Source organism: Taudactylus pleione, unplaced genomic scaffold, assembly GCF_031769625.1.
Source record: "Taudactylus pleione unplaced genomic scaffold, aTauple2 ptg000959l, whole genome shotgun sequence".
In the NCBI taxonomy this organism is placed as follows: domain Eukaryota; kingdom Metazoa; phylum Chordata; class Amphibia; order Anura; family Myobatrachidae; genus Taudactylus; species Taudactylus pleione.
This window is the reverse complement of record NW_028285360.1, coordinates 6378782-6405509: the sequence shown is the minus strand read 5'-3', so window position 1 is coordinate 6405509 and position 26728 is coordinate 6378782. Positions and strand designations below refer to the sequence as shown.

General features: G+C 43.0%; 1 protein-coding gene across 6 annotated transcripts in view; it reads left to right on the top strand.

The window, feature by feature from the left end:
* Positions 1-2971: 2971 nt before the first annotated feature.
* Positions 2972-26728, top strand: part of L3MBTL3 (L3MBTL histone methyl-lysine binding protein 3) — a 38718-nt gene continuing 14961 nt past the window's right edge. Inside the window, exons 1-11 of one of the 6 annotated variants that reach the window (XM_088460021.1) lie at positions 2972-2992; positions 8978-9080; positions 9253-9379; positions 9478-9541; positions 17132-17300; positions 18578-18632; positions 18779-18867; positions 19043-19147; positions 24008-24143; positions 24234-24325; positions 24462-24613. In XM_088460021.1, coding sequence (XP_088316147.1) covers positions 2991-2992; positions 8978-9080; positions 9253-9379; positions 9478-9541; positions 17132-17300; positions 18578-18632; positions 18779-18867; positions 19043-19147; positions 24008-24143; positions 24234-24325; positions 24462-24613 — 1094 coding nt within the window. In that variant the 5' untranslated portion in view covers positions 2972-2990. The other 5 variants (XM_088460022.1, XM_088460023.1, XM_088460024.1 and 2 more) reach the window with 5 other exon arrangements.

The following is a 26728-nucleotide window of genomic DNA, read 5'->3' as shown; positions in this document are numbered from 1 at the left end:
ATTTTCTGTATACCAGTCCAGCTGGTATACAGAAAATTCTGATAAAAACAATTAGGGGCACAGAGTTATCGAGAACATCTCTATACTTCTCAGAGTTTATGTGACAATGCATTACAACTAGTGGACCCATGCCAAACCAGCTGAAACCCCCTGTCTCCAATCACTTTGTCTACATAGTGTAAAATCTCTTTCTCTCTCACTCTCTCCTATATTTACCAAACCCACGATTTTTGTTGATTTTGCCTGCCATAACTGAAAGTACAATAACAGTAAATACAAAATCACTCTTGTTTTGCATTAAATATTGTTACCCTAGCTGGCAAAATCTGCAAAAATCGAGGGTTTTTAAAATCCACTGCTTAGTAAATACTTAATATACCCCTATATCTCAAATCTGTGATATCTTTAGTGTGGTAAGAAGCAGATTAAACCTATTGCAATACCTTATACACCCATCCGTCATAACATTAAAACCACTGACAGGCTAAGTGAATAATATTAATTATCTTATTACAATGACACCTGCCAAAGGGTGGGATATATTAGGCAACAAGTGCACGGTCAGTTCTTGAAGTTGATGTGTTGGAAACAGGAAAAATGGTCAAATGTAAGGATCTGATCAACTTTGACTAGCGCCAATTGTAATGAGTAGACAACCGGGTTGCCTCCAAAACGGGAAGTCTTGTGCGATGTTCCTTGTATGCACTGGTTAGTACCTACCAAAAGTTGTCCAAGGAAACACAACCATACTGGCGATAGTGTAATGGGCACCCAAGGCTAATTGATGCATGTGGGGAGTGAAGGCTAGCCAGTTTGGTCCGTTCCAACAAAAGAGCTACTGTAGTACAAATTGCTGAAAAAAACAATGATAGAAAGGTGCGTAGTGCTCATGCAGATCCCTGTCCACCACCGAAAGTGCCTACAATGGGCACCTGAGCGTCAGAACTGGACCATGGAGCAATGGAAGAAGGTGGCCTGGTCTGATGAATCACATTTTGTTTTACATCATGTGGACGGCTCTTGTGGAGTCCATGCCTCAACGAGGGAGAGCTGTTTTGGCAGCACGAGGGGTACCTTCACAATATTAGGAAATTTTATGGCTGATGGGTGTATGTATTTAATGATTTTGAGTTCCTCCCACTGCTTCTTTCTGTACTCTTCTGTCTTATTTTCTCCTTTCTTTGTTGCTGGGGCTGAGCTCAGACTGATTGGGGCAGCTTTCATTCTTCTCTGCCTATCTAGCTGTTATGACATCATAACACCTCATTCCTCAAGTGCCACACCACTAGCACTGCCTGCCCATACACAGAAGTAGAGGACTCAGGGGAGCAGGGCACATTGCTAGTGAATTGTTCATCAGGGTGGGTGCCCAACATTCATTTGGACACTGCAATTTGGGTGTACGGCCTTGCAAGGGTCCTCTCTGTTTTATAGGCATAGACAACACTGCTCTTTCATGTAATTATACATTTTCCAAAAAGGGAGTCAACATTCCATGATTCAGCCATCCTAATTTTGTTTCCTAACCTCAGGATGCAGTTCCAATTTCCGCATTCAAAATGTCTTCACTCAGAATGGGGACAGTCAGCTTGATCCCCGGCATGCCGACATGCTAATATTTAGAGATGAGTGGGTTCGGATCTCAGAGATCCGAACCCACCCGAATTTTGGGGATCCGCAGCGATCCGAGCGCAGCCAACACAGCCAGCAAATCACTAGTGATGTCAGTGGGGCCGGCCCCAGACGGTAGGCGTTCCCATGGGAATGCCTCCGTCTGGGCAGCCACACCCCCGGCACGCCCACCAAAGAGGGCGTGCTGTCACTCACCATCGACAGCACGCCCCCTTTGGTGCAAGACCCATAGCGACGGCTTGGCCATCGGTATTCGGGTCTCGCGCATGTGCACGATGGAGCTCCCTCCATCGTGCGCATGCGCACTAGGGCACCATCGAATCAGGCCCTCTGTCTTTGTACGTAGTTTCAATGTTGTCTGCATCTTAGTTCCATTGTCCATTCTGAGTAGCCATAGGGTTATTTAGAAGGCCGATGATCAACTCATCTGCAAGCGATGTTGCAACATTTTACGCAGATGCTTGGATTCACAAAGCCGCAGGTGAGCTTCTCAATACATCTCCCGTTGCTGCGTCATTTGCATACTTTTGCATAGCAGCTGCGTAAAAGTTGCAACAGGATTACCGTACATCTACATCTCTGAAATAGGCTCAAACTCGGCAATGTGGCAAGAGGGTAATTAAAAATTGTTCACATTTTGTAAAACCGCCTGTCTGCCAGTAACAGTGGGTGGGAGGGGGGGGGGGGAAACATAGGTGTCAATTCAATTAGGAGTTTGCAAAAACTAGTTTGTTTCATAAAACTTGTATACATCACTTGAATGCGTGCACCCGAGAAATGCGCGATTTAATCACAAATGCCAATTCATGGTGAGGTTGTGCGACTTTCTACAAAATGCGACCAGGGAGAGGTGCATGAAAAAGTGGGGACACTATCCTGGATCTCAATAACGTGTGCCAGAGTCTACAGTGCATGCACAGGACTCTGGTAACGTGGCACCTGCGCCAGGGTCCTAATAACGCCTCTCCTGTGCATGAGCAAGTCTCTGGGAAAATTACTTCCATGCCATTATCTCTGTAATTTGCGTGGGACTCCGGAGAGGTAAATATAAATAATGGGTACAGGGTGTGAGGTGTGGGTCCCCCTGGCCTGCCCACCCTGCACCCATTATACATACACCAACGTTTCCAGCATTTGGGGGTACAGAAAATGTTATGTTTAGTAATTTTTCAGTGTTTTTATACAAGTTTGTAAATATATTCACTTTAAAACTGACATTTATTGATTGCCCAAGTTATGCTATTTAAACCACTTCAAATGCAATTTGCGGTGCAAGTTCACTGCGAGAACGATTCGCAGGACCTAACTCACCTGATTGAATTGACCCACAGTGCTGCATAGTGCCTCTGTAAATTGCAATGTAAGTGGGCCTAACATATAACGCTGATTAAACCTGCAAGCTGGCGAGATGTACTCAGAGCACTGTGTGGCCGGTATAGCGAGAGGTAAGGTAATAATAACACTGTGCCCCGGGGCCGCCCGGCCCTGTACGCTGATTGGCTGCCCAGCGGCCCAGCTGGTTTGGAAGTAAAAGGGCTTCAGAATCGTTGCCGTAGAAATAAGAGCACGGTGGGCATGGTTAGATACTAGCTCCGCCCTTTGACGCCATCTTATGGTGGAAGAGGCGGCTTTGGGACAGGAGGAGAGTGGTGAGGACTAGGAGTGATGCCCTGCAAAGTGAAAGGGGAGTTTTGCGTTGCAGTTACAAAATAATATGTTGCAGCGCCAGAGAGAGGGGAAATGCTCTGCACGGAGAGCAGGACTAGTTGGTCACGGGAAACCAGACTAGCGGTGAGAGGGGTGGCTACATAGTGTAAACAGCAATGCTCTACCTGTCTTTACAATAGAAGGGGCGCATACAACTTTGCACAGTAGAAATGGGAGCGGTGAGATCTAACAGTTCTTCGCTACGTTCCTATTGCAACTATGTTACTGCTAGTGCTACATCTTCTCACCTGAGGTCACTAACGCCACCTAGCGGCCAGCAGTGAGTAGTGCAGGAGACTGCAGGCTCTGTAGTTGATGCCTGTTGTGTTGTGTAGAGGCCAGGAATTGCCTGCTGCTTATGAAAAGTAGCCGTACGTAACTGGCCACAAGTGCAAGGTTTTACTGTGTTTGGAGAATAATTACTGGAATTTAATTAAATGTGACTTGTTTTGTAGAATGTCCCACCATCGTTTTCTCTGTTGTTTTTGTTAGATTTGGTGTGTTTTCTTCCACTTGTGAGATTATAGTCCATTTCTTTAGCAGATCTGGAGTACTGGGTTACCAGGGTGTAGTAGGTATTACCGCCGGCCGCACGGCGCAAGCCCGACAGGTGAAGATCCTGATCGCTAATTAAGGTAAGTACCGCTAACCTAATTCCCTACCCTAACCCTCCTTTAGGGATGCCTAACCCTAATTTCCCTCCTCTAAGTCCCTAAACCTAACCCCCCCCTTCCCCGCAGCCTAAACCTAAAGGTGCCCACACACATAACGATGTCATCACGATACGATTTTATGGCCAATTTCCTCATGAACTTTCACAGGAGCTCCCTTGCCGTCGTGATCACGATTTGGAGTCAAAAATGTCCAATCTGACTAATAAAGATCTATCTTGCAGCCAATGCATTGTATCCTAGATTGGCTAATCTGCCCTACAGCACGGCAGATCAGAAGATGCGATATACGACGAGCAGGGACGCGCATCGGCATCGTGCTCGTGAGTATAAACTCACGATTTGTACTTTTTTTTTTTTACCCGATTCGTCGTCACGATTCGTCGAAATCAGCCAAATCGTGTAAAATGTCGCTATGTGTGCCCCTTAAGTCTCCTGGGGGGTGCCTAACCTTAACCTCCCCCTGGGAGTGCCTAACCCTAACCCCCCCTTCTCCTAGCCTAAACCTAACCCTCCCGGGGGCGGTACCTAACCAGAATTCCCCCTAACACCTAACCCTCCTGTCCGCGCCTGGCTTACCTTTTGTTCAGTATGCCGGGCGTCGGGCTCTCAGCGTAGATCTAATGACTGGCGTCGGGATTTCGATGCCTGTCATTAGTACCTTGCCGGGATTAGACAGTCGGGATGTCGGCGGTTGGCATTTAGACCGTCGACTTTCTGACTACATACTGGTTACCATGATGTCTACGTTGCTGCATATTTTTCTTTTAGATTCCTTTTAGTGCACATGTGATAATATATTTTATTAGGAACATAGTGGTCTATGTACTAATGCTGGATACAAACTGGCCGATATATCGGGCATTCGTTTGAACGGCCGATATATCGTGGGCGCGTCAGCGGGTGTGTACCAGCAATATGTTTGTGAACAACATCGTTCACAGACATATCGTGTTGGCTGTGCAGCATAGCTGATGGGCAATATATTGGCACATCATGCTATGTGTATGGTGGGTCAGCCGACCAGCCGTACACTTGCTGCATATGCCCCAGGTGACTGACATCACAACTGGGCGGGCACATGTAAATGCCCGCCAAGTTGTGACGTCAGGCACGACACATCAGACCGACGATTGATAAGTGTTTATGCACTTACCAATCGTCCTAGTGTGTACCCATCTTAAGCCTTGGAGAGAGATAAAGTACCAACCAAACAGCTCTTGACTATCACTTTACAGGCTGTTAGAGTAATGACAGGAGCTGATTGGTTGTTACTTTATCTTTCTCTACGTTTTTCTCGCTCCAAGGCTAATGGTGCATACACACGGTCAGATTTTCTGTCTGATCTGAACGATAACGATTTTAAATATCGCTCAATCGTTCATATCTGAAAGAAAATCTGACATGTGAGCCTGCAACGATGAACGATGCGCATTCTCGCTTGTCAGATAACGATATCTGACGTCTGATTTGCTTGCAGTCAGATTTGGATGATTCCATTAATATAGTCTAAAATCGTTCTAATCGTTGGTCAAATCGTTCAGTTGTTCATCGTTCATCTGACATATCTGACCGTGTGTATGCACCATTAGTACATAGACCAATAGAAGCTGATGCTTTAGGACTCCTCTCCAGGAGAAATGAAGGGTAGTCAATTAATATTTTTAAGCGGACGTGACCTCGCCCCTCCACGAGGGGCGTGGTACAGTCTGACTACGGGGGTCTGTTGCGTGGGTAATTCCCCCCCCCCCCCCCGAGTTGAATTGAATCAGCGCGACAATTAGTCGGCTACTTGAATATGGCCCAAAGTATTACATAATTGATTGTTACTTGAAATGAGTTATGATGAATTATGTAAAGGGGTAAAGATTTGTCATGACAAGATATGCTTTTATGTATTTATTTTTTCATATCATTAAAACAGCCATTATACAAGGATGGATACTATTGCATTATTAGTTTAGGAATTAAGTTTCCATTTATCAAAAAAAAGGGGCATTCAAAAGACGCATAGTTCAAAAGTTGGTCAGTCACAAGTAGTTAATATTTAAGATGCATCGGTTGTTGTTGCAATTGCCATGTTTCGGAAATTTGTGCTTATTTTTTCATGGGTGAGCTGGCTCATGGCGTGGCATGTCAAGATGGCATATACTGCAGGGGTGAAAGATTTTGCTCCTTTTGATGGGAGATCTGTAAGCTTGATCGACAGTTAAAATGTCGACAAGTAGAATGGGGACAGCAGTATGTCGACCCCGACCTGCTGGCATGCTAGCACTGCGCTGTACAGAATTGTAACAGTGTTGGAATTAGCAGTTTAAACTTAATAAGACATCATGTATAAAGATGTAAAGCTAAGACAGTCACAGTGCTGTTCAATGCAGTACTAGCATGCCAGCATGTCGGGTTCGACATACCACTGCCACCCTTCTACTTGTCAACATTTTAACTGTTTATAAGATAACTACATCTCAGTTGGAGCTTTCTAAATTGAATGGCAAATTACTTAAATTAGCTTAATGGAGTGGACCAGTGGTTCCCAAACTGTGCGCCATGGCACCCTGGGGTGCCTCGGAACACTTGCAGGGTTCCCTCAGGTTGGTGGTCCAGCAACAAATCAAATTATTTATGGACAATGTAATGTAAATATGTGGACAAACAGAAGCTCAAACCTGTCCAGCACCACATAAGGATGACAGGTAAGCACAATTTACTTCACTGTACTACTTTTAAATTTTTTCTGAATTTCTCAATAACAAATGTTTGGCTTAGGGATTCCGTAAAAACAATACTGATACTTTAGGGCGCCGTGATTTAAAAAAGTTAGGGAACCTCTGGAGTGGACAATGAATTTGCAGGGTGGTTCAAGTCTAGGGCTGGCAAATACATCGTTTATACATCTTACTGTCTGGTGGAAATAGGACATTGATCAATACTTTTATTTAGATGCCTTTTAACATCATCCAGGTTTATTTTATTATTGCTATAAGATGTATGTCTGCGTATTAGCCACTTATATAATAAAAAATAAAAAAAATCTATGTAGCGAAAATAGGATTTACGATCTGTAACTGCCACAAAGGATTGCATCTGGAGTAATTATCCACTGGGCACTGTCAGTCTTCTGGGGGAATATTTACTAAGTGGCGGCTTTTCTAAGATGTTGCCGAATTTAAAAGGTCAATAATATTAAATGAAAAGTCAAGAGTGTTTTGCATTTGATATTATTGCCCTTTTAAATCCTGCATCCAGTACTGCTGACAAGCAGGTTTTTTTCAAAGCAGCCACTTACTAAATATACTCCATGGTGTCAGTTCTTTGCGTGCAGATGTCCAAAAAGTAATTTGTACATCGGTGAAGGCTTTGTCTATAGGAAATCTGAAACACTTCACATGTGCTTGTAGCAAGAGGCATAGGATTATAATCGAAATTATATAGCGGCAAAAACGGGTAGCAGATCAAAGGCCTGATTTAAAAAAAAAAAATTTCAGTCTGCGCATGCTTGCTGGTGGTGGCTGGTTACTATTATTATTTTCCTTTATCTATATGGTGTCACAAGGGTTCCGCAGTTCCTTACTCATCGTGTGGACATTGTTCCCTCCCCTTCTTTAACTGGATTGGGTACAGGATCCTGACAGTCACAATGCCAACAGTCAGAATCCTGACGGTCAGAATCCCAACAGATTTTGGAAAGTATTTTAACCCTTCCTCTAACCCACCCCTCTCGCAACCTATCTCTCCCAGTAGTACCCTAACCCTCAGGGCTGGCTCTAGGGGTGTTCGACCAGTGCAGTCGCACAGGGGCACCACCCGTAGAGGTCGCACCCCTCCCCAGCATCCCAATTTCAGCGGGACAGTACTGTCCCGCTAGTCTATCCGCGGGCCGAAGTGGCCCCCGGGTGGTCAAATCGGGAGGTTGGGGACCCCCACCGCCGCTGCTGTGTGGCAGTTTCGGACCCTCGGAGTGTGAATGGATGCCGCACACATGCGCGTGGCGTCCATTCACTGACGGGAGAGGGCTGGGGGAAGCCCAGGCAGTGACTAAGTGCTGGGCTTTACCCCCAGCCTGACGTTATTTGTAGGTGTGCCATGCGGGCACGCCTCCAAATAACGTCACATAGAGGGCATAGCCTATGGTAATTAGTCCACGCCCCCAAATTTTGCATTATTGAGGGCCGGCACAGGGTGCTCCAACCCCTGGAGCCGGCCCTGCTAACCCTAAATACTTTCCGTCAGGATCTGTCGGGATTGTGACTTTCGGGTTGCTGCTGTCTGTATTGTGACAGTTGCATCCCCTGACTGCATCCCCATTTAACTTTTGTTCTGTTCCCTCTCATTCAGCGTGTTTCTGGTTGAGTAGTCTATTAGCTCTCCTATGGGCTGTTAAGTTGCAACTGATTTCTTATGGATCCAATGGTCTCATGGGATGTAGAGGGGAGGAAGCAAGCTTTCAAACAAATTGAATTAAAATGTATTTCCTGCTCATGGTCTGGCGCCCTCTAGACACCAAATTGTACTAGTGTCCCCCCAGTGAATTCAGTGAAATGGATTTAACAGTGTGTAGCAAACCGCCCCTTTTTTTTTTTTTTTTTTGCTGCTGCCATAAGATAATATTGGAATCAAGAAGAGGGGAACTTTAAGTGTCCAATTCAATAATAGACCTTGGATCATGTGTGGCTATACTTAGATGCCTCCAGCGCTTATGTCAATAAAATGGCGCTTTTTTTCCCCTAGAACGATGACATGGCCATATTGTGGCCCCTACTCCCAGCATGATGCAGCCTACTCCCCCTCCCTACTCTAAACACCTGAATATAGGGAGGTATGCTATGGAATGTGATTGATGAAATGTAGCCTATTTGTACTTGCTGAATGTTAAGAAATGATATTGTGTTTTTTTTATTGGCAGCATTTTACTATGGCATTTTCAACATGCTATGGTCTTTATAACAGTATCTGTCTGTCCTCAGGTGGCGTAAGGAGATGTCTCAGGGATCTGCTGCGGACTTTGACCTGATGAATGCACTAGATTGGAGCGACGGCATTGCAACCCTTCCTGGAAGTCAAATACGGGTCAGGCTTGACTACACACTCTACATATACTGCCAAAGCATCTCTGGGAACTGAACTTTACTATCCTTCACCTATTTACTTTTCATTTTCCAAGCAGCTGTTTCCTGAATCTGTATTGATTCTGAGAAGAATCTTGTCTAGTACCTGTCTCATAGTCTGTTTATGCTTCCAGTTCCGGCTTAGTGAGTTTGGCACCCTGGAAATCATTACAAATTCTGACACCATTCTGGCTACTTCCTCTAACTCCCAAGATCCAGCAAAATCTGTTCAAAGCTCTACCTGTCCTACATCTGACCAGGGTAAGTGTATGGGATGATTGTGATCATAACTTTATGTGGCTTCATGAAAACTTCACATTTATGATGAATACTTGACTTTTTGCTATTCACTCTCCTAGAGGTTAAAATCTCCAGTGAAACAAAACCTGACGAGATGGAGAAAAAGCAAGACTTAATGGAAGGGTAGGTTCTCAGCCCTGTCAGTGGCTGCAAGATCTTTTGGCTGTTTGTATGTGAATGTAAATAAGTGGATCACTTGCATGCAATGCATGCACAGTAACTTCTTAACCATTGCTGTGTTTTTAGAGAGAGAAAGACCTTCTCGTATAATAGTATGAAATGTAAACTAGTTGATCTTATGCTGAAGGAAAATTTGAAAACCTTTTAAATGGTACGTCATTTAGTAAATTCAATGGAAATCCAACGTTATACATTTCTGGAACACATAACCAATATACATCAAAGTTAGTCGGTCATTACATTACAGATAAATAATAATAATTATGGTGTGAACCTGAATTCATATCGTCTACTCTTCACCCTGTCCATATCTATGTAACAAATTTAAATTTTTCCACTATGATTAAAATCGGCCATAGTCTAGTCATCTGTGAGGGAAAACGGAGGGTCTTGAGAACATACACGAGTTTCACACCATAGTGTGTTTCTGGAACACTTCCATATCTGTTCCTTAAGTGAGTGGGAGAGGGTTTTTATGTAACTTTACTAGTAACAAAAAGAACCAAGCACTAGTGAACATATATTGAACAATATAATGAAAATATTATAATTAATAATCAAAAATTAAAAAATACACATAGATTAAAGAATATATTAAAGCAGCAGAAAAAAGATGTGCTTGTGGAAGCACAACAAACACACACCTGTAAAACTGGTAAGACACAGATCTTTAATATTAATCTCTGCGCTAATTTGAAAGAAAAGGAGACCTGGCTGAAATGAAGCACATATTCGAGGTATATCACAAAAATAATAAATTTAATATCCTAAAACAACAATTAGACCGGTCAAAAAGTTAAACATCTCGTGTATATATAGCGATATTGAACAGAAAAAGATAACTTTGATAAATTAATTAATATTGTTACACTAAAATATCTACATTATACCTAAAGAAGGTGGATCCTAAAAAACCTGATAATACCAGTGTAAAAATTGTTTTATGTAATACTCTAGGATTATAGATTACGCCTGTAATAGATGCAATTTAATTGGAGTCCCGTAACTTGTTCAATAGAACTCAATTACAGGTTCTGTATAGTCCTGCGGATTTCCGCAATAAAGATGTTGGTTCCAGAGCGCATATCATGCAGTAAGCACACAATAGAAGCAAGGAGAGACAAAGGGAGGCAGCGGCAGCGGCAACCTGTCAGATGTACACAGTCCCATAGATCGCGTATTAAGCCCAGCCTCAACCTTATTAGCAACAGCGCGTCCAGCTGTACAATGTAGAGTCTGACTCTCCAGGGCTCCACAGCTAAATAACAGGTATCAACGAGTATCCACAGTGGGTCTAGTATATCGGCACTGAAGCGTTTCGCACTGCAGTATGGGGGCTTTTTCAAAGAGAGATCGTGCACAAATCGTGCAATATAATGACGGAAACGACAAGCGATGCGCGCTCCCGTTGGTCGTTCCCGACATTGTCCATCGCCTGAACTTGCAGACCAATCTGCCAATAAAGACAGATTTGCCATGTTCAGGAATGATGGAGCGTGATAAAAAATGATAAGAGCGCTACTGATGTAATAAAACCAATAAAATAAACCAAGCAAGGAAAAAAGGAGAGAGAAGAAAAGAAAAAAGTTTGACAAACACCATAGATGATTTATAGCTCTTTTGAGATAATTCAATGGAGACCTACTAGGATAAATTCCAAAAGGTGTGCAAGGGATCACATACTGACTTTCCCTACCTCTATCCTGGAATGGAAGTGGCAGTAAAGTCCCGTTGGTCTTGTCCCGGTGATGATGCGATCCCTGCCAATGGTACTGAGATGTTAATCTCCGCGCTCCTTCCCGCTGCTGCCTCTTGGTGGTAAAGCGTCTCTCTCACGGCTTGCAGCGGTAGGTTGTTTACAGCGTTCTATCCCGGCGTGACCGGCCCAGCCTTGCGGAGGGTGATGATGTACTTGGTGGGTGACGGTGTGGATGCGGGGAGTTCCGCTAGGTGTGCAGAATGTCCTGGTGGTCTCCACTGATAGCCTCCTCTGATGAATGATAAGAGCGCTACATCAGTAGCGCTCTTATCATTTTTTATCAAGTTATTTATTTCATATAGAGCTGCTTTTCATTTAGCGCGGCTACACTGTATCTGCTAATGATGGAGCGTGCCTACACTGAACGACTGATCGTTCAGTGTAGGCGCTACAGGGGAACAGGTACGACTGTACGATTACGATGTCTTCATCGTACGGTCTTTCCTAATCGCCCAGTGTGTACGCACCTTGCATATCGGATATTGTTCCACTTCCTGTGTAAACAACACTGGTTTCCCTGTTACACCATTCATAATCTGCCAGACACTGCCCTGTCTGTGCCACAATGTAAAAGGATAACCTGCAGACCCACTTCGATAATTCTGATTACTTATTAATGAAAGAAATGGAGATACATATGGGTGCAAAGAACGTTTATGATGCAAAATATGCCATACTTTACGGGTAGACATTAATAGTGGCTTGTACCGATATGGATATCTTGCTATCATGTAAGTGCAAGAAAGAGGTAATGCCATTCAAGAACTCAGGCTCCAAATTAGTGTTGGTATGTATACTTTTATTATTAAACCAACTCTCAAGTAGCGAACATGACTGTAAGCGCTAATATTATCTCCATTGGATCTACTCTGCTGAAGCTTTACAAGACCAATTCTAGCCCTCTTACCATTCCAAATAAAAGTACATGTTATTCTTTCAATCTCCATGGCATCACGTCTACATCATAATATGGGAAGAGACTGAACAGGGTAAAGGATTCTTGGAAATATTATCATCTTTACCAAGTTAGCTCGGCCTATGATGGCTTAGGATGTTGCCATTTCCCTGCATCCTCCCTTACACCTTGTATAATATAGTTCAAATTGGGTGTGTACAACTTACTGAGATCTTTGGGGATTTGCTACCCTAAATATTGTGATGGACTTGGTCGTATATATTTAATACTTTTTTATTTATTTATTTTTTTACCTCAGAATGGCACCCATGTGGTTCCCTTCAGACTGTAAAAGGGACCCATAATAACTTGATTTTATAGCCTCCTTTTATTTTTTTTCTATTGCACTCATTGGGGACTCTGAAACTGTGGTGTATAACTTTGCGTAGAGGAGCTTAGACACTTTAAGAAAATCTCAGTGAAATCTGAGCTCATTCAGCTATATTCCTTAGCTTGAATGTTTTAATTGTTTCAGTAACAAGGTTCTACCCCCATTCTTTTTCAAAGAGCCCCTCGATTGTAGGGCGAGACGCGTCAATGCTGCACTCCCTGTTATGTGAACACCGTGATTGTGATTATACTTACCTTTCTGGCGACTCCTGGACTGAGTGTTGCTACTTTACTGGACTCCATGTACTCTTCCCCGCTGAACAGCAGTGACAGCCTGCCACAAGTGTTGCCTGCAGGCACAAACTGATCGGAGGCAGTGCTGACCATTCATATAACAGCTGGCTGTAATCCAAAAAGACTCCCCAAGGGGATAGGGGTCTTGAGCACAGGACCCCCCCCCCCCCCCCCCTGTGTGTGAAAAGTCTTGAGCACAAGTCACTGGGTAATTATCCGCTATGTGATCCAGCAGACCAGTGCCAAGAGGTAACATTAAGGGGCATATTCAATTACAGGCGAAAAGTCAGAGGTCGGACTTTTCGCCATCATCGCTTCTTTTTCTGGGATAAAGTATCGGGCGTGTGCTCACTTTATCCCAGTATTCAATTAGGATCCGGCGGAAAGGTAAGTATCAAAGTCCATTCATTTTTCGGGAAATCTTCCTGTAACCCCCCTAAAGATGTTCTGACAAGGGGGATCACTATGGATACCCCCGATTTGGGCTGCTGAAGGTAGTCAGGGATTTTAATAGCCACAGCAGGCGCACAAATGCGGCTTTAGAAGAGTGGGTGAAGAATAGCACTTAGGTTTGTGTTTTGTTTTTGTTTTTTTTAAATAACTTGTCCCATCAAATATATGGGGTACATGAAAATGGGTGCAAGCATATTTTTAAGTCCCTAAAGTCATTTTATAAAATTCTTCAAAAATGCACCTGCCGCTACCAGCCGCTTTCTAGAAAATACCTGCAGCATACTTGGGCCCCCCGTGAATCAATTTCGCTAGTTTAAAACTTTGTTCACGTTTTTTAATAGACTTCGCACCTGCGAAAAGTCTATGAAATTGAATATGGGGATAAGTGAGACAGGCGAAAATGATGACATCGGTGATGAAATTAACGCCGATTAACCCAATTTTGCAGCCTAATTGAATACGGCCCTATGTCTTTGATAACAGCGGTGTCATCAAACTGTTCAAGCAGGACTATTATATTTGGCTATAAGTGGAAAATATATGGACACAAGTTAAATACCAGCATTCTAGCCATTAAGCACTACTGTTCTCAGGAAGTCCGTGGACATTGATTATTGAAACACTCCTCAATCCGGGTTTATATAAATTAGTGTTTTTTAATATGATTTAATATTGATTTTGGGAAGTCCATGAATATTTCTGTACATTATGCTATGTGCATAACTCTGGTACCAGGTAAAATATCAGGTGAGGGACTGCCTGAAAGATAAGACAGGGGCCTGTTCATTGAATGGTTGTACTGGATTTGAAGGGATGGCAAGCTTCTTTCTGTCTTGTACAGTTGTTCTTCGCTGATTTACAGGAAAGGCCTGTCTTACAGCTGACAGACACTGAGAAAGCCGGTGCTGCTGTACTCTTTATCTACTGGCCAGAGAAGTAATAGAATATTATGAATTTGTCATGTTATGTATACTTTCTGTGAGGTCTTATAGTTTCACACTCTCACTGTGATTATGTAATACATCTGTCCACTTTGCTAACTTTTTCCTTTCACATCTGATAAAAAGTGTAATTCCAGAGCTGTATCTGGTGGGTCATTTTCGCTGATACAGGTTTTTGTTTTGCCCATTGCTGAGTTTACTCCGCTTGTAAATAGCCACAGGGTACTTCGCATGGCAAAACCTGGTTCTGTGGCAACCTTTAGCTAGGCCGTGGAAGATGTGGAGCAGCTGTGTTGTGCTGGGCCATATGTTCACAAAGTTCTACAAGTTCATAATTTTTGCATGAGAAGACAATTATTTTGGATGGAAAGTTTTGCACACAGCAATTTCATTGATGTAAGCCGTGGGCTGTGCTGGCTGCCTGGGAACACCAGTCACTGATTCTAGAAGACTATTCAAGAACAAATGAAGAGAAATTGAAAAAAAACAAAACACCCAGACTGTTTAATCTGGAAATATAGATATATGGATGAATGAGATGACCGCATCCATAAAATCTTTTTGAGGCCCACCGTCGTAAAAATAGTGTTTTCCTGTTTTGTCAAGTGGGGAAGGTTTTAATCCATATGAAATGGATGCTGGTGATAAAGCTTTCTAATTCTAAAAGACTGGCTCACTCCATTTAGTCATGCGGAAGTTCAAAAATAGAGTTGCAAATGGGGGTTCTCTAAAAGACCCCATGGATAGGAAGATGAAGAGTTCTTTCATAAAGCTTTATATAAGATTGGTTGCTATGGGCAACATCTCCACTTCTAAAAACCCGCACTTTAGTAAATATACCCCTGAATGGCTAATACTTACAACAGGCTTCCTGACAAGGGTAGTGCAAGGAAGAGCAGAAACTTCACATATAAGATACTGGAAATGAGTGCACTATAGAAGCAGTTCAACATTTTCAACAGTTACTGGAGAAGCATCTCGGAGTATTTTTAGACAACAAAATAATGTTTGGCTTTCATTAATCACCAGGCACTAGAAGCAAAGCTATGATGGTGAAAGTAGCAAAAATGATCTATTGTGAAGAAAGTCTGAAGTCCCTTTCAGCATTCTACGTAGTGAGCAAGGAAAATGCAGTGGCAGATTAGCAAAGTAAAGTTGTTCCTCAAGTTGTTGATAGATCTCCATCGTTCTAGGGATAAAGGCAGTGGATGCATTGAGTAACATGGACAATTTAGCTAGCCTATGTCTTTCCTCTGTCTCTTTGCATATCTTTCATGCTAAGAAAGATCAAAAAGAGAAAGTAGAGGTTATAGAAATCCTTCCATTTTGGTCATGATGTCCATGGTTCTCAGTAGCATTGAAGATATTAGAACCCTGCTCTTTGTTCAGATTTATTGCAGTAAAGTCCAGACTTTCACCCAAATTTAAAATAACTACATTGCCATGAAAATTGAACAGCATTTGCTTGGAGATAAATGATTGTCTGAGTCTGTAATTGGCACACTCTTGCAGCCAAGAAAAAACAATCCTTTTAATAATGTTTTACAGTATCTTAGGAGATTTACTACATGGTGTGAATCTAAAACAAATCCAACCAAGACAAGCATTCCAAACATCCTTGACTTTCTGCAGGATAGATTTAGTAAAGGTATTGTCTTATCCACGCTCAGAGTTCAGTTGTCAGAACTGTGTGTCTTATTGGAGGCCAAATTGGCTTCAGAAGAATTAATCATACACCTCTTCCAAGTGACTAAAATAATTTTCCTTGATAAGGTCCTTTTGTGGCTCCGTGATACCTCAGACTAGTGCTTAATGCTCCTGATGGATGCCCCGTTTGAACCAGCACCTCAAGTTTCTCTAAAATTAATATCACTGAAAGTAGTGTTCCTGATGGCAGACACAATTTCCTTGCTGAAGTTGTATCTAGAGTTCATATCAACCAGGAGGTTGTTTTACCATCCTATTACTCATGACAGGTGGATGAAAAGGAGAGGAAGCTTCACTAGTTAGATTTGATAAGAGCATTCACTATATATTTATTCGGAACATACAGTTTTAGGAATACAGAACAGCTATCTTGCCCTTTCAAAGCTAAGCATATTCAGATGAATCTGAGAAGTAATCATACAAGAATACAAGTAGAATGAGTGTAAGGTGCCAGAGATACTGAGAGCTCACTCAACACAAGAATTGGCAACATCTTTGACAAAAAGAGCTCAGGCTTATGTACACTTATCTAGTTACTATCTTGTAGATATATTGTCCTGTATTAACACTCAATTTGGAATTCATGTTCACCCAGCCAATTAAGCCACATATGTTGTATAAATCAAGAGTTTATTTAAGTTAATTTTGTAGCTCACCTTACTGTGCTGCTTGGGTACATTCAATTGTAATAGCTGCCATGGAGGGTTGAGGAGGAAAACGGGGAGTTCTATTTACAGATAATTCTATTTCCTTGAGACAACTTGGAAAGTTACTGAATGACATAGATAAAGTCGAGGTGACGGGTATATATGCTCTGGGGATATTTTTGTATCTAATTTGTCCGTGCCTAGGTTAAAAGTGAAGCTGCAATGCAGTATTCTATTAGTTTAAAGAAACCATGAAGTGAGACTCCTCCCGGGCAGTTAACATTGAAAATATGGGATGAGAGCAAACTCTAATAATCTTATGTAAAAAGTCATTCAAGGTTTATTTCAATAAATGTAGTTTATGCATGCATACGAAGCATTTACAACTTGTGCATATGTGTTTATTGAACAGGTCAGATTTACAATAGCATAACTTTTATCTTGCAGTGAAAAAGTAGCTCCCTTTCTGGAAGAGCAAACAATTTCACAGACATCGCCCGCTTTGACCACAGGCCCTGTGACCACTACAGAAAATGAACGTCCTCAGAGGTTGCGGAAAAAGAGGAAGCTTCTCATGGATTCAGGGGATGAAGAAGAGGCAATTGAGGAAGATGAGGTAAAGGACGAACCTTTTTCTTCTCATGCCATGTCTTTATTCAGAACATTTGTGTCTTCTAACTGAATATTAACTCTCTGTCTAGAACTTATGCTTCAGCCTCTTCATTTTTCGTTGTTTAGTGTAAACTGATCCCATTTGATAAATAGGGACCACAGATCCATTTTTAAGATGGCTATAGTGAGCTCTACTGAAATCTGGAGATCCCATGTATGCATATTGGCCTATATTTGTTTACCTTCCCTCTGAGCGATTCAGGTAAAAAGTGTTGGGTGCTTCGCACATTGGGGATGGGCAGTATTCTGTGATTTGCCGTGAATTGCCCATTTCACTAAAAAAGTGGGCAGGATGCTGGAGAATGCCCTGTTCTTCCAGGAATTTGGGAAAACTCCCCTATATCCATGAGTGTAGGCAAGTCTGCTAGCATGGAATGCCAAAAAATCTATTAGTTGGGGTTATAGAGAGTGTTGGCTCAAAACAAACCTACAAGGTGGAATTATGTTTATTATCATAAGTTATGATAATAAACATAATTCCACCTTTGTAGGTTTTTGTAATGTACCGTCTCTCTGGTATGTGTCCATCACCTGTTTGCAACTAGTGTGATATATAGCTAAGCTGCATATCTAAGTAATATATTGTAAGGTTTAGAAGTGTAAGGCCACTCTACTTAACTTCTTCAAAGTAGGTAATCTCAGTTTAGCCTGTCCATCACAAGTGAAACCAGGAATAACCAAGGTTAATTTACACCCTAGTCTAAATAAAGGGTTATATATGAGAGAATAAATATTTTTAAAAGATTAATATGACAGGACAGATAGATGAGGTTTTGCCTATGTATTAGCTTGCTAAAATTGAAATAACTGCTTGATGTTTTCAATGAAGAATAACTTGTGATTTCATCCCACAGCCGAGAACATAAACTTCACAAACTGTTGTGGAAGCTACAAGGCAACAGAGTAGGCAACCTACCATGCATATACTGAAAATCAAGGCGTTCTCTCCAATTATAACTAATCCAGAATATAAACCTATCACCAGTGCATATAAGGGGTCACTCTCCAGTAAAGCCTTAAATAATACATTGCATTACAACTTGAAGGGTTTCTACACTGTTGCTTATTACACACTCACTGGGTTGTATTTTTTTGGGGGGGTTCAATTTGTACCCTATTTATGTGTTGTTAAATTGCAGTTTCACAATAAAGAAGTTAACTTGGTGGCCCCAAATTTTCAATGCAACTGTATTATATCCCTTTTATTTTATTTTTTAATAGGATAAAATCAGAGGGCACCAGAAGAGTCGAAAAGCTGCTAAGCACATAAAAGCAGGTACAGTAGTGGAGCATATGAAGTTTGTTTTGTTTTTTCCCCTCCTACTGTCTATTTTTTTATCCTTGGTTTGACTCCTGCTGTTATCTTAAATCCACTCTATATATTTTTACTAATGTATAAGTAATTTATTTTATCCAATTCAGCGCAATTACCAAAGAAAAAGTTATGGAACTGGGTCTCCTATCTAGATGAGGAGAAGATGCAAGCTGCCCCACTCAAATGCTTCAAAGAGGTATAAAATGAGTAAAATGTTTAGTATTTGAGGCGATGACCGGAAAAGTCCAGAGACTAATCGGCTAATTAAAGCAGCATTGCGAATCTTCACAAATGACCACAGAAATCTTTCTGTTAATCTTCATTTATCTATTAAGTGTTCCTCTTTTGCAAACCCTTTTCTCTGCTTTCAGCATCAGTCTTTCCCGCAATCACGGAATAGCTTTAAAGTGGGATTAAAGTTGGAAGGGATAGATCTAGAACATCCGTCCTTGTACTGTGTCCTGACTGTGGTAGAGGTGAGTGACCAGTTTTATGCATGCTAGTTGGCATTTTGTATTGTCCAGCAGTAGATAAACCCCCATCTATTTTCAGGTTTCAGTTTATTATTTCAACTTTATTATCTGAAGTCAACCGTTAAAGAGCTTAATTGTCTGCATCAGTGCAACTAAACATTATGAGTAATGTGTATTTTATTATATAAAAGAACTAACTGGCAGTTCAAAATATTTATTTGCATCTTCTTCTTTTGTGTATATCTGAGAGATACTGCACCCACTGGGTTTCGAGGGGAAGCTCAGTCCCCTGATGGTACTCGCTCAATTCAAAGCGGTGTAAAAGAGTCTGTCCTCTGCTGCTATCTCACTCTGGTTGGGCACCAGGAGGCAAACCAGAGACCCGTGCTGGATTCAATCCTAAATGCCTTAATAGCTACCATCTTGGGTACTGCAACTGTTACTTATCACTGACCACGGCCTCCACCTTAATGTTGGTGGAGGGGGCAGGCAATTATGGATAGCAGATCCTGTCTCTCAAGCTCTGTTGCTAAGCAGCATAGTGTTAGTGGGTGCTGTTGTGTGTAGGCACAATTTTCTTGGATGGCCCCATCGCACTAAATGGGAAAAGGTCCTTTTTATTCTGGACCCCTGATTGGCATTCCATAGATCAGATGTTAGATGCCCTGTGTCCCTGCTGGAGGCATCTCTTAGCTAGGAGTTGGCACTAAGGAATCTTTGCTTGAGTTAGGCAGTTTGTCTGTCCTGTCCATATATTCTGCGCTATCTCTGCCTGAGCCTAGGCAGTTTTTTTTTCTGTTCTGTTTATTGAATTTCTTTCAGTATTGCTGAAAATAGAGATAGGCAACCCAAGGTGGTCACCAATGTTTTGCAATATTGCTGCTCAAAATAAGCTTCCAGGTTGCAACATAGAACAGGTTGTGTGAGCAAGGCACTCCGTCAGTGCACGTCTGAGAGTTCCCCAGCTGCAGAGGTGAAACCTGGTTGGGCTCAGATCATGGCTCAGTCCATTATAGATCTAACTATGAGGTACCTAGCCAAAGAGAGGTAAGTGACTCCACTCCACCTTATGCACAGCCAGTTACTGTTCCCCAGTCTCCCCTTCCAGAAGTAACTGGTCCCTCACAAGAACCCAGATGGGCCCTTGATATTAGGAGGGAATTTTCCAGAGTCTATTCCTCCTTGAAATAATTTGTGGAGATCTTGGACCAAGAGTGGATAGACAAGTCAGGACGGGAGGAGAATTTCCCTGATAGTCCGAGGGTTCAGGATCTAATTTTAGCAAACCACCAGACCATTCAGATCTTGGAGGGTGATCCTTCTACTACTGTGGCTCCCTCCTGGCTTTCTCACATTTTGAGGATCTATTGGGGAATACCTGGCTTAAACCAGACAAAAAGTTACCTCTTTGAAGAGGTAGTTACGATGCGTTTGGAGGTTCCCCCTACAGTTGACGCTCCCATTGCCAGGATGTACGGTTATGCTTACTACCAATTTTGAACCCATTGGCCGTTAGACTGAGGCCATCCTGAAATGTGTATGCTCTCTTGCAGGGACTACTCTTTGGCAGGACCTCAGTTCGGACTGGGCCAACAAGGCCTTTGAATCCTGTGGCTTCCTTTCTTTCGGGTATGTCTACACTGGCCTTTTTTATCAGACTGTCTCTGTGGCTGCAGTCATTTCACACAGACCCTAAATCCAAGACACTTTACATCGTTCCTTTGCTGGGAGATCTGCTGTTTAGTTCAGAACTGGAACGTATAATTTCTCTAGCCAGGAGGAGGTAAGAGTCTTTTTGCTATCCTACCTAGTAAGGCTAAACCTATTTGTATAGTCCCTTTCACTTTCCTATGCACGCTCACTCTATGCCCTTCATGGTGGCAGTCCACAGCACACAGAGACCATATGTCAATGGAGTCCAGACACCTTGGTTCTAAGCCAGATGACAAACGGTTGGCTTTATGGTCTCCTGGTCAGTGCTAGAACTCCAATGGCGGCAGCCCACCTACTTTAATTTTCGGACGTCTGCTTTTCATCTTTGTCAGATTTCTGGGTGAGAGGCATCCTTTCAGCAGGTTGCATCTTGGGCCTAACCAGTCCTCGTCCATGCAAATTTGTTGCCACTTCCCTTCCAGGGGATTCAGTCTTGAGGGCAGCCCTAAAACAGGCTGTGAATGCTGTGCTGATTTCAGATGTCATTGTTCCGGTTCTAGCAGGGGCAGAGGGGATTGGTGGTGTTTTTATCCAAACTATTGCTGGTTCAAAAAACAGACTTGTCCTTCTGCCCAATCCTCAGCCTGAAGTGTTGAACCCTCATCTTCAGGTGGAATAATTCAAGAATTTCTGCAGTCCGTTATAACTTCTATGGAGAGCAGGGAATTCCTAGTGTTTCTGGACATCAAAAAACACCTCTGTTTTTCAGTCCGGTACTGAGCACAGCGGAATCCAGCCTGTCAGGCTTGGCACGTAACCTCAGGGCCCCAGTTTCTGACACCTCCTGCTTAAAATCCAGAAAGTCATAAGGATTGTGAGACCTGGCATTTCACGGTCTGTTGCAAATCAAGATCTAGTGAGCTTTTGCCTTTCTGTTTCCCATCAGTAGACTGGAGTTGCAGGAAGCCTTGAATGATATATGCAGGCTCAAACTCCTTTTGCATCCATTCAGGCAATTCCAGGGAAGTTACTTATGTCAAACAGCACGGTGAGACCAGAAGTCATCTGGCCATGCTAGAGATCTCTTGCATCACGTGGTGGGCAGAAAGGTTTGTCCCAGTCATCTCTGCCATGTTCATCTTGGAAGTGGAAAACAAAAAGACTTACTTCCTCAGTTGGCACACTGTTTACCCAAGACAGTGGAAACTCCACAAAGAAATGTTCAACCTGATAGTAGAACGGTGGCTCCAGATATCGATCTCGTGGCTTCCAAGTCGAATAAATAACCTCCTGGTTATGGTGCAGGGTCCAGTGACCCTCATGTGACCTTGGGGGATGCTCTGTCCACCAGGTGGTCTTTTCGCTTGGGTTGTATGTTTCCTCTGATCTCCATTTTAATACAGGTACTCCGGTGCATCAAGAGAGAAGGCAGACACATTCTTATTTCTCCAGATTGATCCAAAAGGGCATGATATGTTAACCTGCTAGCCATGTTGGTAGAACCTTCTTGGCATTTGCCTTTAAAGGAGGATCTTCTACATAAAGGACCATTTATGCACCCAGATTTACCTTGTTTGGTCTTAATGGCATGGATCGTAGCCCAAATCTTGAGATCCTAGAGGGTTGTGGTCCATACCATGATTAAATCTACCAAACCAGCTGCTGCCGTTAATTATCAGTATGGAGAACATGCATTGGATGGTGTGAGCACAAGGGTGTTCATGCCCATCATTCAGGCTCCCATGCCTCCTTTCCTTCTTGAAGGTCAGTTTGGACCAAGGTCTTCTGCATTCTTCCTTGAAGGGTCAGATCTCTGCCTTGTCTTTCCTGTTCCAAAAGTAGTTAGCATTTATTTCTGAGGTTCATATTTTCATGTAGTGTGTTGTGCACATTCAGCTTCCTTATGTTCCATCTGTTATGCCCTGGGACCTGAATCTGGACTTTTGAGGTACTTCAACTGACCTTTTTTGAACCTTTTGAGTCGGTGGAGTTGCTCACCTGGAAGATTTAATTTCAACCGGTCAATGCTTCGGTAAGACGGTGTTCTGAATTTGCGTCTCGCTCTTCTGGTGATATTTCAGCCAGATGGAGTGGTCTTGTGTACCATTTTGTCTTTTCAACCTAAGGTGGTTTCTAGTTTTCATCTGAACCAGTAAATCTTCCTTCCGGCAGTCTGGCTCCTCTTATAATCCTCACCATGTCCTGAATTTTGTCAGGGCATTGCACATTTATGTGTATCGGACAGCAGCTATTCACAAGTCTGATTGTCTCTCGGTTCTGTTTGATGTTCACAAGCGTGGCTGACCGACCAATATGTAGTCCATTGCTGGGTGTATTGCCTCTAATATAAGACAGACTTGTCTCTCTGGGCGAGCCAATGCTTGATTTCATTGGTGCTCACTCTACTCAGGCTGTGAGTGCTTCTAGGGTGACTTGGCAGTGTGCCTCTGTTGAGCAGCTGTGCCGATCAGCTAACTTGTACTCTGTGCATACCATCACAAAGTGCACCTTTTCTCTCCACTTAAAGCTTGCTTTTAGAATTACCACAGTGTGCAGTGTGCCCAAGGTATGGAGGAAAGAGGATTTTTGTAATACTGCGTTCCCTCACTGGTAGTTGTTGTGCCTGTTGCAGGTCTGGATTGGGTAGGAGGGAATAGACGAGGCAGAGTTTCAGTTTCAATAATTTAACTATTTAGTGATTACACCTGAGCATCACTTCTAAACTCTGGGCTTGATTCAGAGATGGATGGAATTGCACAGCCACACAGAAGCGGCTGTGCAATACTATCCAACAAAATGTAAATGTAGCAGGAGGTGTGTGGAGGTAATATACACCTCATTGCAGCATCTGAGAGATCAGAGTGCAAGGTTTGTACAGTAGATGCTGCCTCGGATTACCATCGCGACCATCATGTTTCCAGGAATGGTGGCCAGGTATGCCCCCCAAATGCCGCTGTCTGTCGGGGGAGACACTGCGAGAGGACTCGCACATGCGCAGTACACATTCTGCGCATGTGCAGTCCTTCAACAATCGAAGATGTGCGCTAACCACATGACTATTAATTTCTAAATCGGGCCCTCAGTCTGCAGTGTCTCACAGATGGACTCAAAGGAATAGATTATATGGCAAGTACAAAAATCCTCTTTGTGCACCCAGTCTATCTGCAACTATTACAGCTTTGTTTTTGACGTGCTTTTGTTTTCTGATAGGTTCAAGGTTACCGAATGCGGCTTCATTTTGATGGCTATCCTGACTGCTATGATTTTTGGGTTAATGCAGATTCCCTGGATATACACCCAGTGGGATGGTGTGAGAAATCTGGACACCGGCTCATGCACCCTAAAGGTGACAGACCAGCAGGCAGGAGATTTCTAGAATGTAGTAGAGAATTAGTCAAAACTTACTGTTTTTTATGACATGTTGTTCTGTTTCCAGGTTACAAGGATGGGGAGTTTAATTGGCCTACATACCTGAAGCAATGTAAGGCTCAGGCTGCTCCAAAAATATTCTTTAAAAGTTACAACACGGTGAGAAGGAAAACTAGATACAAGTGCTCTCCAACTTCCCCCATCCCTCTATACAAATAAACTTCCCTTGTCCACATCCATCTGTCCATGTTTGTTTCCCAGAGCCTGTATTGTTACTTCTTTCTTCCACCTACAGCCTGTTACTCCCTCTGGGTTCCGTGTGGGTATGAAACTGGAAGCTGTGGATCGAAAGAATCCCTCCTTGCTCTGTGTGGCTACTATATCAGATATTGTGGAGAACAGATTGCTCATTCATTTTGACAGCTGGGACCACAGCTATGATTACTGGTATTTGGTTTGTTTATATTCATAAAATGAGTGACATCAGTATTTTCATAAATGCAACTTCATCTTGCTAGTGATCATCGATTCTATGGATTTATGTGTAACATAACATACTGGGTTATTAATGAATAATAGTGTAGATAGTAAAGTGAAAGGTAATTGACTGTTTCAATATTCTCCACTTAGCCTGCAGTCTCATACTTTTCTGGGCTAAGCACTACTCTAATTGTATGAGCAGGCCACATGCCTATTGATCCTGATAGATGCCCCCCCCCCTCCCCTTTCGAATGTAAGCTCTCATGAGCAGGGCCCTCGTCCCTCATGTGCTTTTCCTTCCTTACTTATACTATCATGTACTCCTAACTCCCCAATTGGCACCTAACACTTGGTTGCTTATGCCCTGCTGCTTGTGGTATGCAGCAGTGTTTATAAATCATGTCCTTGTCCTAAATTGTTTTGTACTACTATTACTGTTTTTTCTTGTGCGCTCATTTATGTACTGTGTAAGGCGCTGCGGAACCTTTGTGGCGCCATATAAATAAAGGATGATGATAATAATTAATAAAAAGAGGAGGCTGTGTCAGCTCATATATGCCAGTGATCAGAACTAGGGTCACTGCAAACTAGGCTCTAGACTCATTCACTTTAAGGGACACTGCTAACCTTGGGATAGAAGGCGCTACAGCAGGAGTAGGCACCTTCTTGTTTTGGCTGCTCAAGCAGCCTGTATTACTTTATTTTCTCATATTTACAAGGCAGAAGAAACTCCATTTATGGAGGGTGGGCATAAGCACCACTCCAGGGCTACTCTGCCAACACTGCCTCCTTATAGGCTCCCTCCTGAAGAGTCACCCTGTCAATTGTAATAAACCATGACCAACAACCAGTGACTGAATTAGTTGGAGTTGAGGCAGTGACAAGGGCAAAGGATCAGTGCGCTGTGTAAACTTTACCCAATTCAAGCTTTGCTGTCTATCATGAGAAACAAAGAGTCTTTGATGTACTCGTTAAAATATAAAAATAAAATTTAGAACTGAATTAGGCCCTAAGATAGGTCTGACATCTGGACTCTTGATTTTAAATTCCTGACCCTGAAGGTGTGTGCGGATTTTTTTTTTGTTTTTTTTTTACATTTATTTTTATGTATAGGGCTATTGCTTCTGCAAGAAGGTTGTGTCGAACGTGGCTGTCCTATGTAGAACTCCATATTTCGACCTCACAGTAGCAGATCTGTTCTCCACACCTAACATTCGCTCTAACCCAGGTGGCATTAAAATTCCATCTGCACCAGGAGCTTGTCCTCCTTGCTCTAGATAAAATATAGCCTTGAACAATTAAATCTTTTTGTACCTCATGGTTGTTGTCAGAGCTTTGTGGATCAGCATAGGTATAGATAATGTTATCCTTGTTTAGGACAGACAGCCTCCCTTTTCTTTTGTGATTTACACGAGAGGATGGTCCGCACTGCAACAGGTGGATTGTGCCTACTGTGAAACATGCACAATCTCTGGTTCCAGATTAGTAAACTCATCCTGGGCCACGTAGCATTGAGCCTTAGTGGAATAGTTGTGCTTGGAAGCAATCGGGAAGCCGACTGCCTATATACTGGCAGCCGGCTTCCCGACTGTCTTATCCCGGCAACGTTGAAATGCCGGGCGTCTGGATGTAGACGCCCGCATTTCCCCGACGCCGGGAGACCGGCGACCGGCATCACGATTGTAGTGATGCCAAGCGCCGCGAGTGGACAGCCGCGGGGGGGGGGGAGGGTTAGGTTTAGGGCTCCCGGGGTGGACTTAGGGACCTAGGGTTAGGCACCCCCCCGGGAGGGTTAGGGTTAGGCTAGGTTTAGGGTTAGGCACCCCTAAGGAGGGTTAGGGGGGTTAGGTTGGTGGATACTTACCTATCCACGATCGGGATTTCCAGCGCTGTCGGGCTTCCGCTGCGTCGCACTCTGCTCCTGTCGGGCTGCCGCTGACGGGAATCGAACCGCCGGCCATGCGGCCGACGGTATATCATACCCATTCCGTTGTGCCATTCTGCAATCTGGTCCTCCCTCCATAGCTTTTCCAAATTCTATAGCTTCAATGTCTTTGTGTCCATAGACACCCGCTTTGGGTG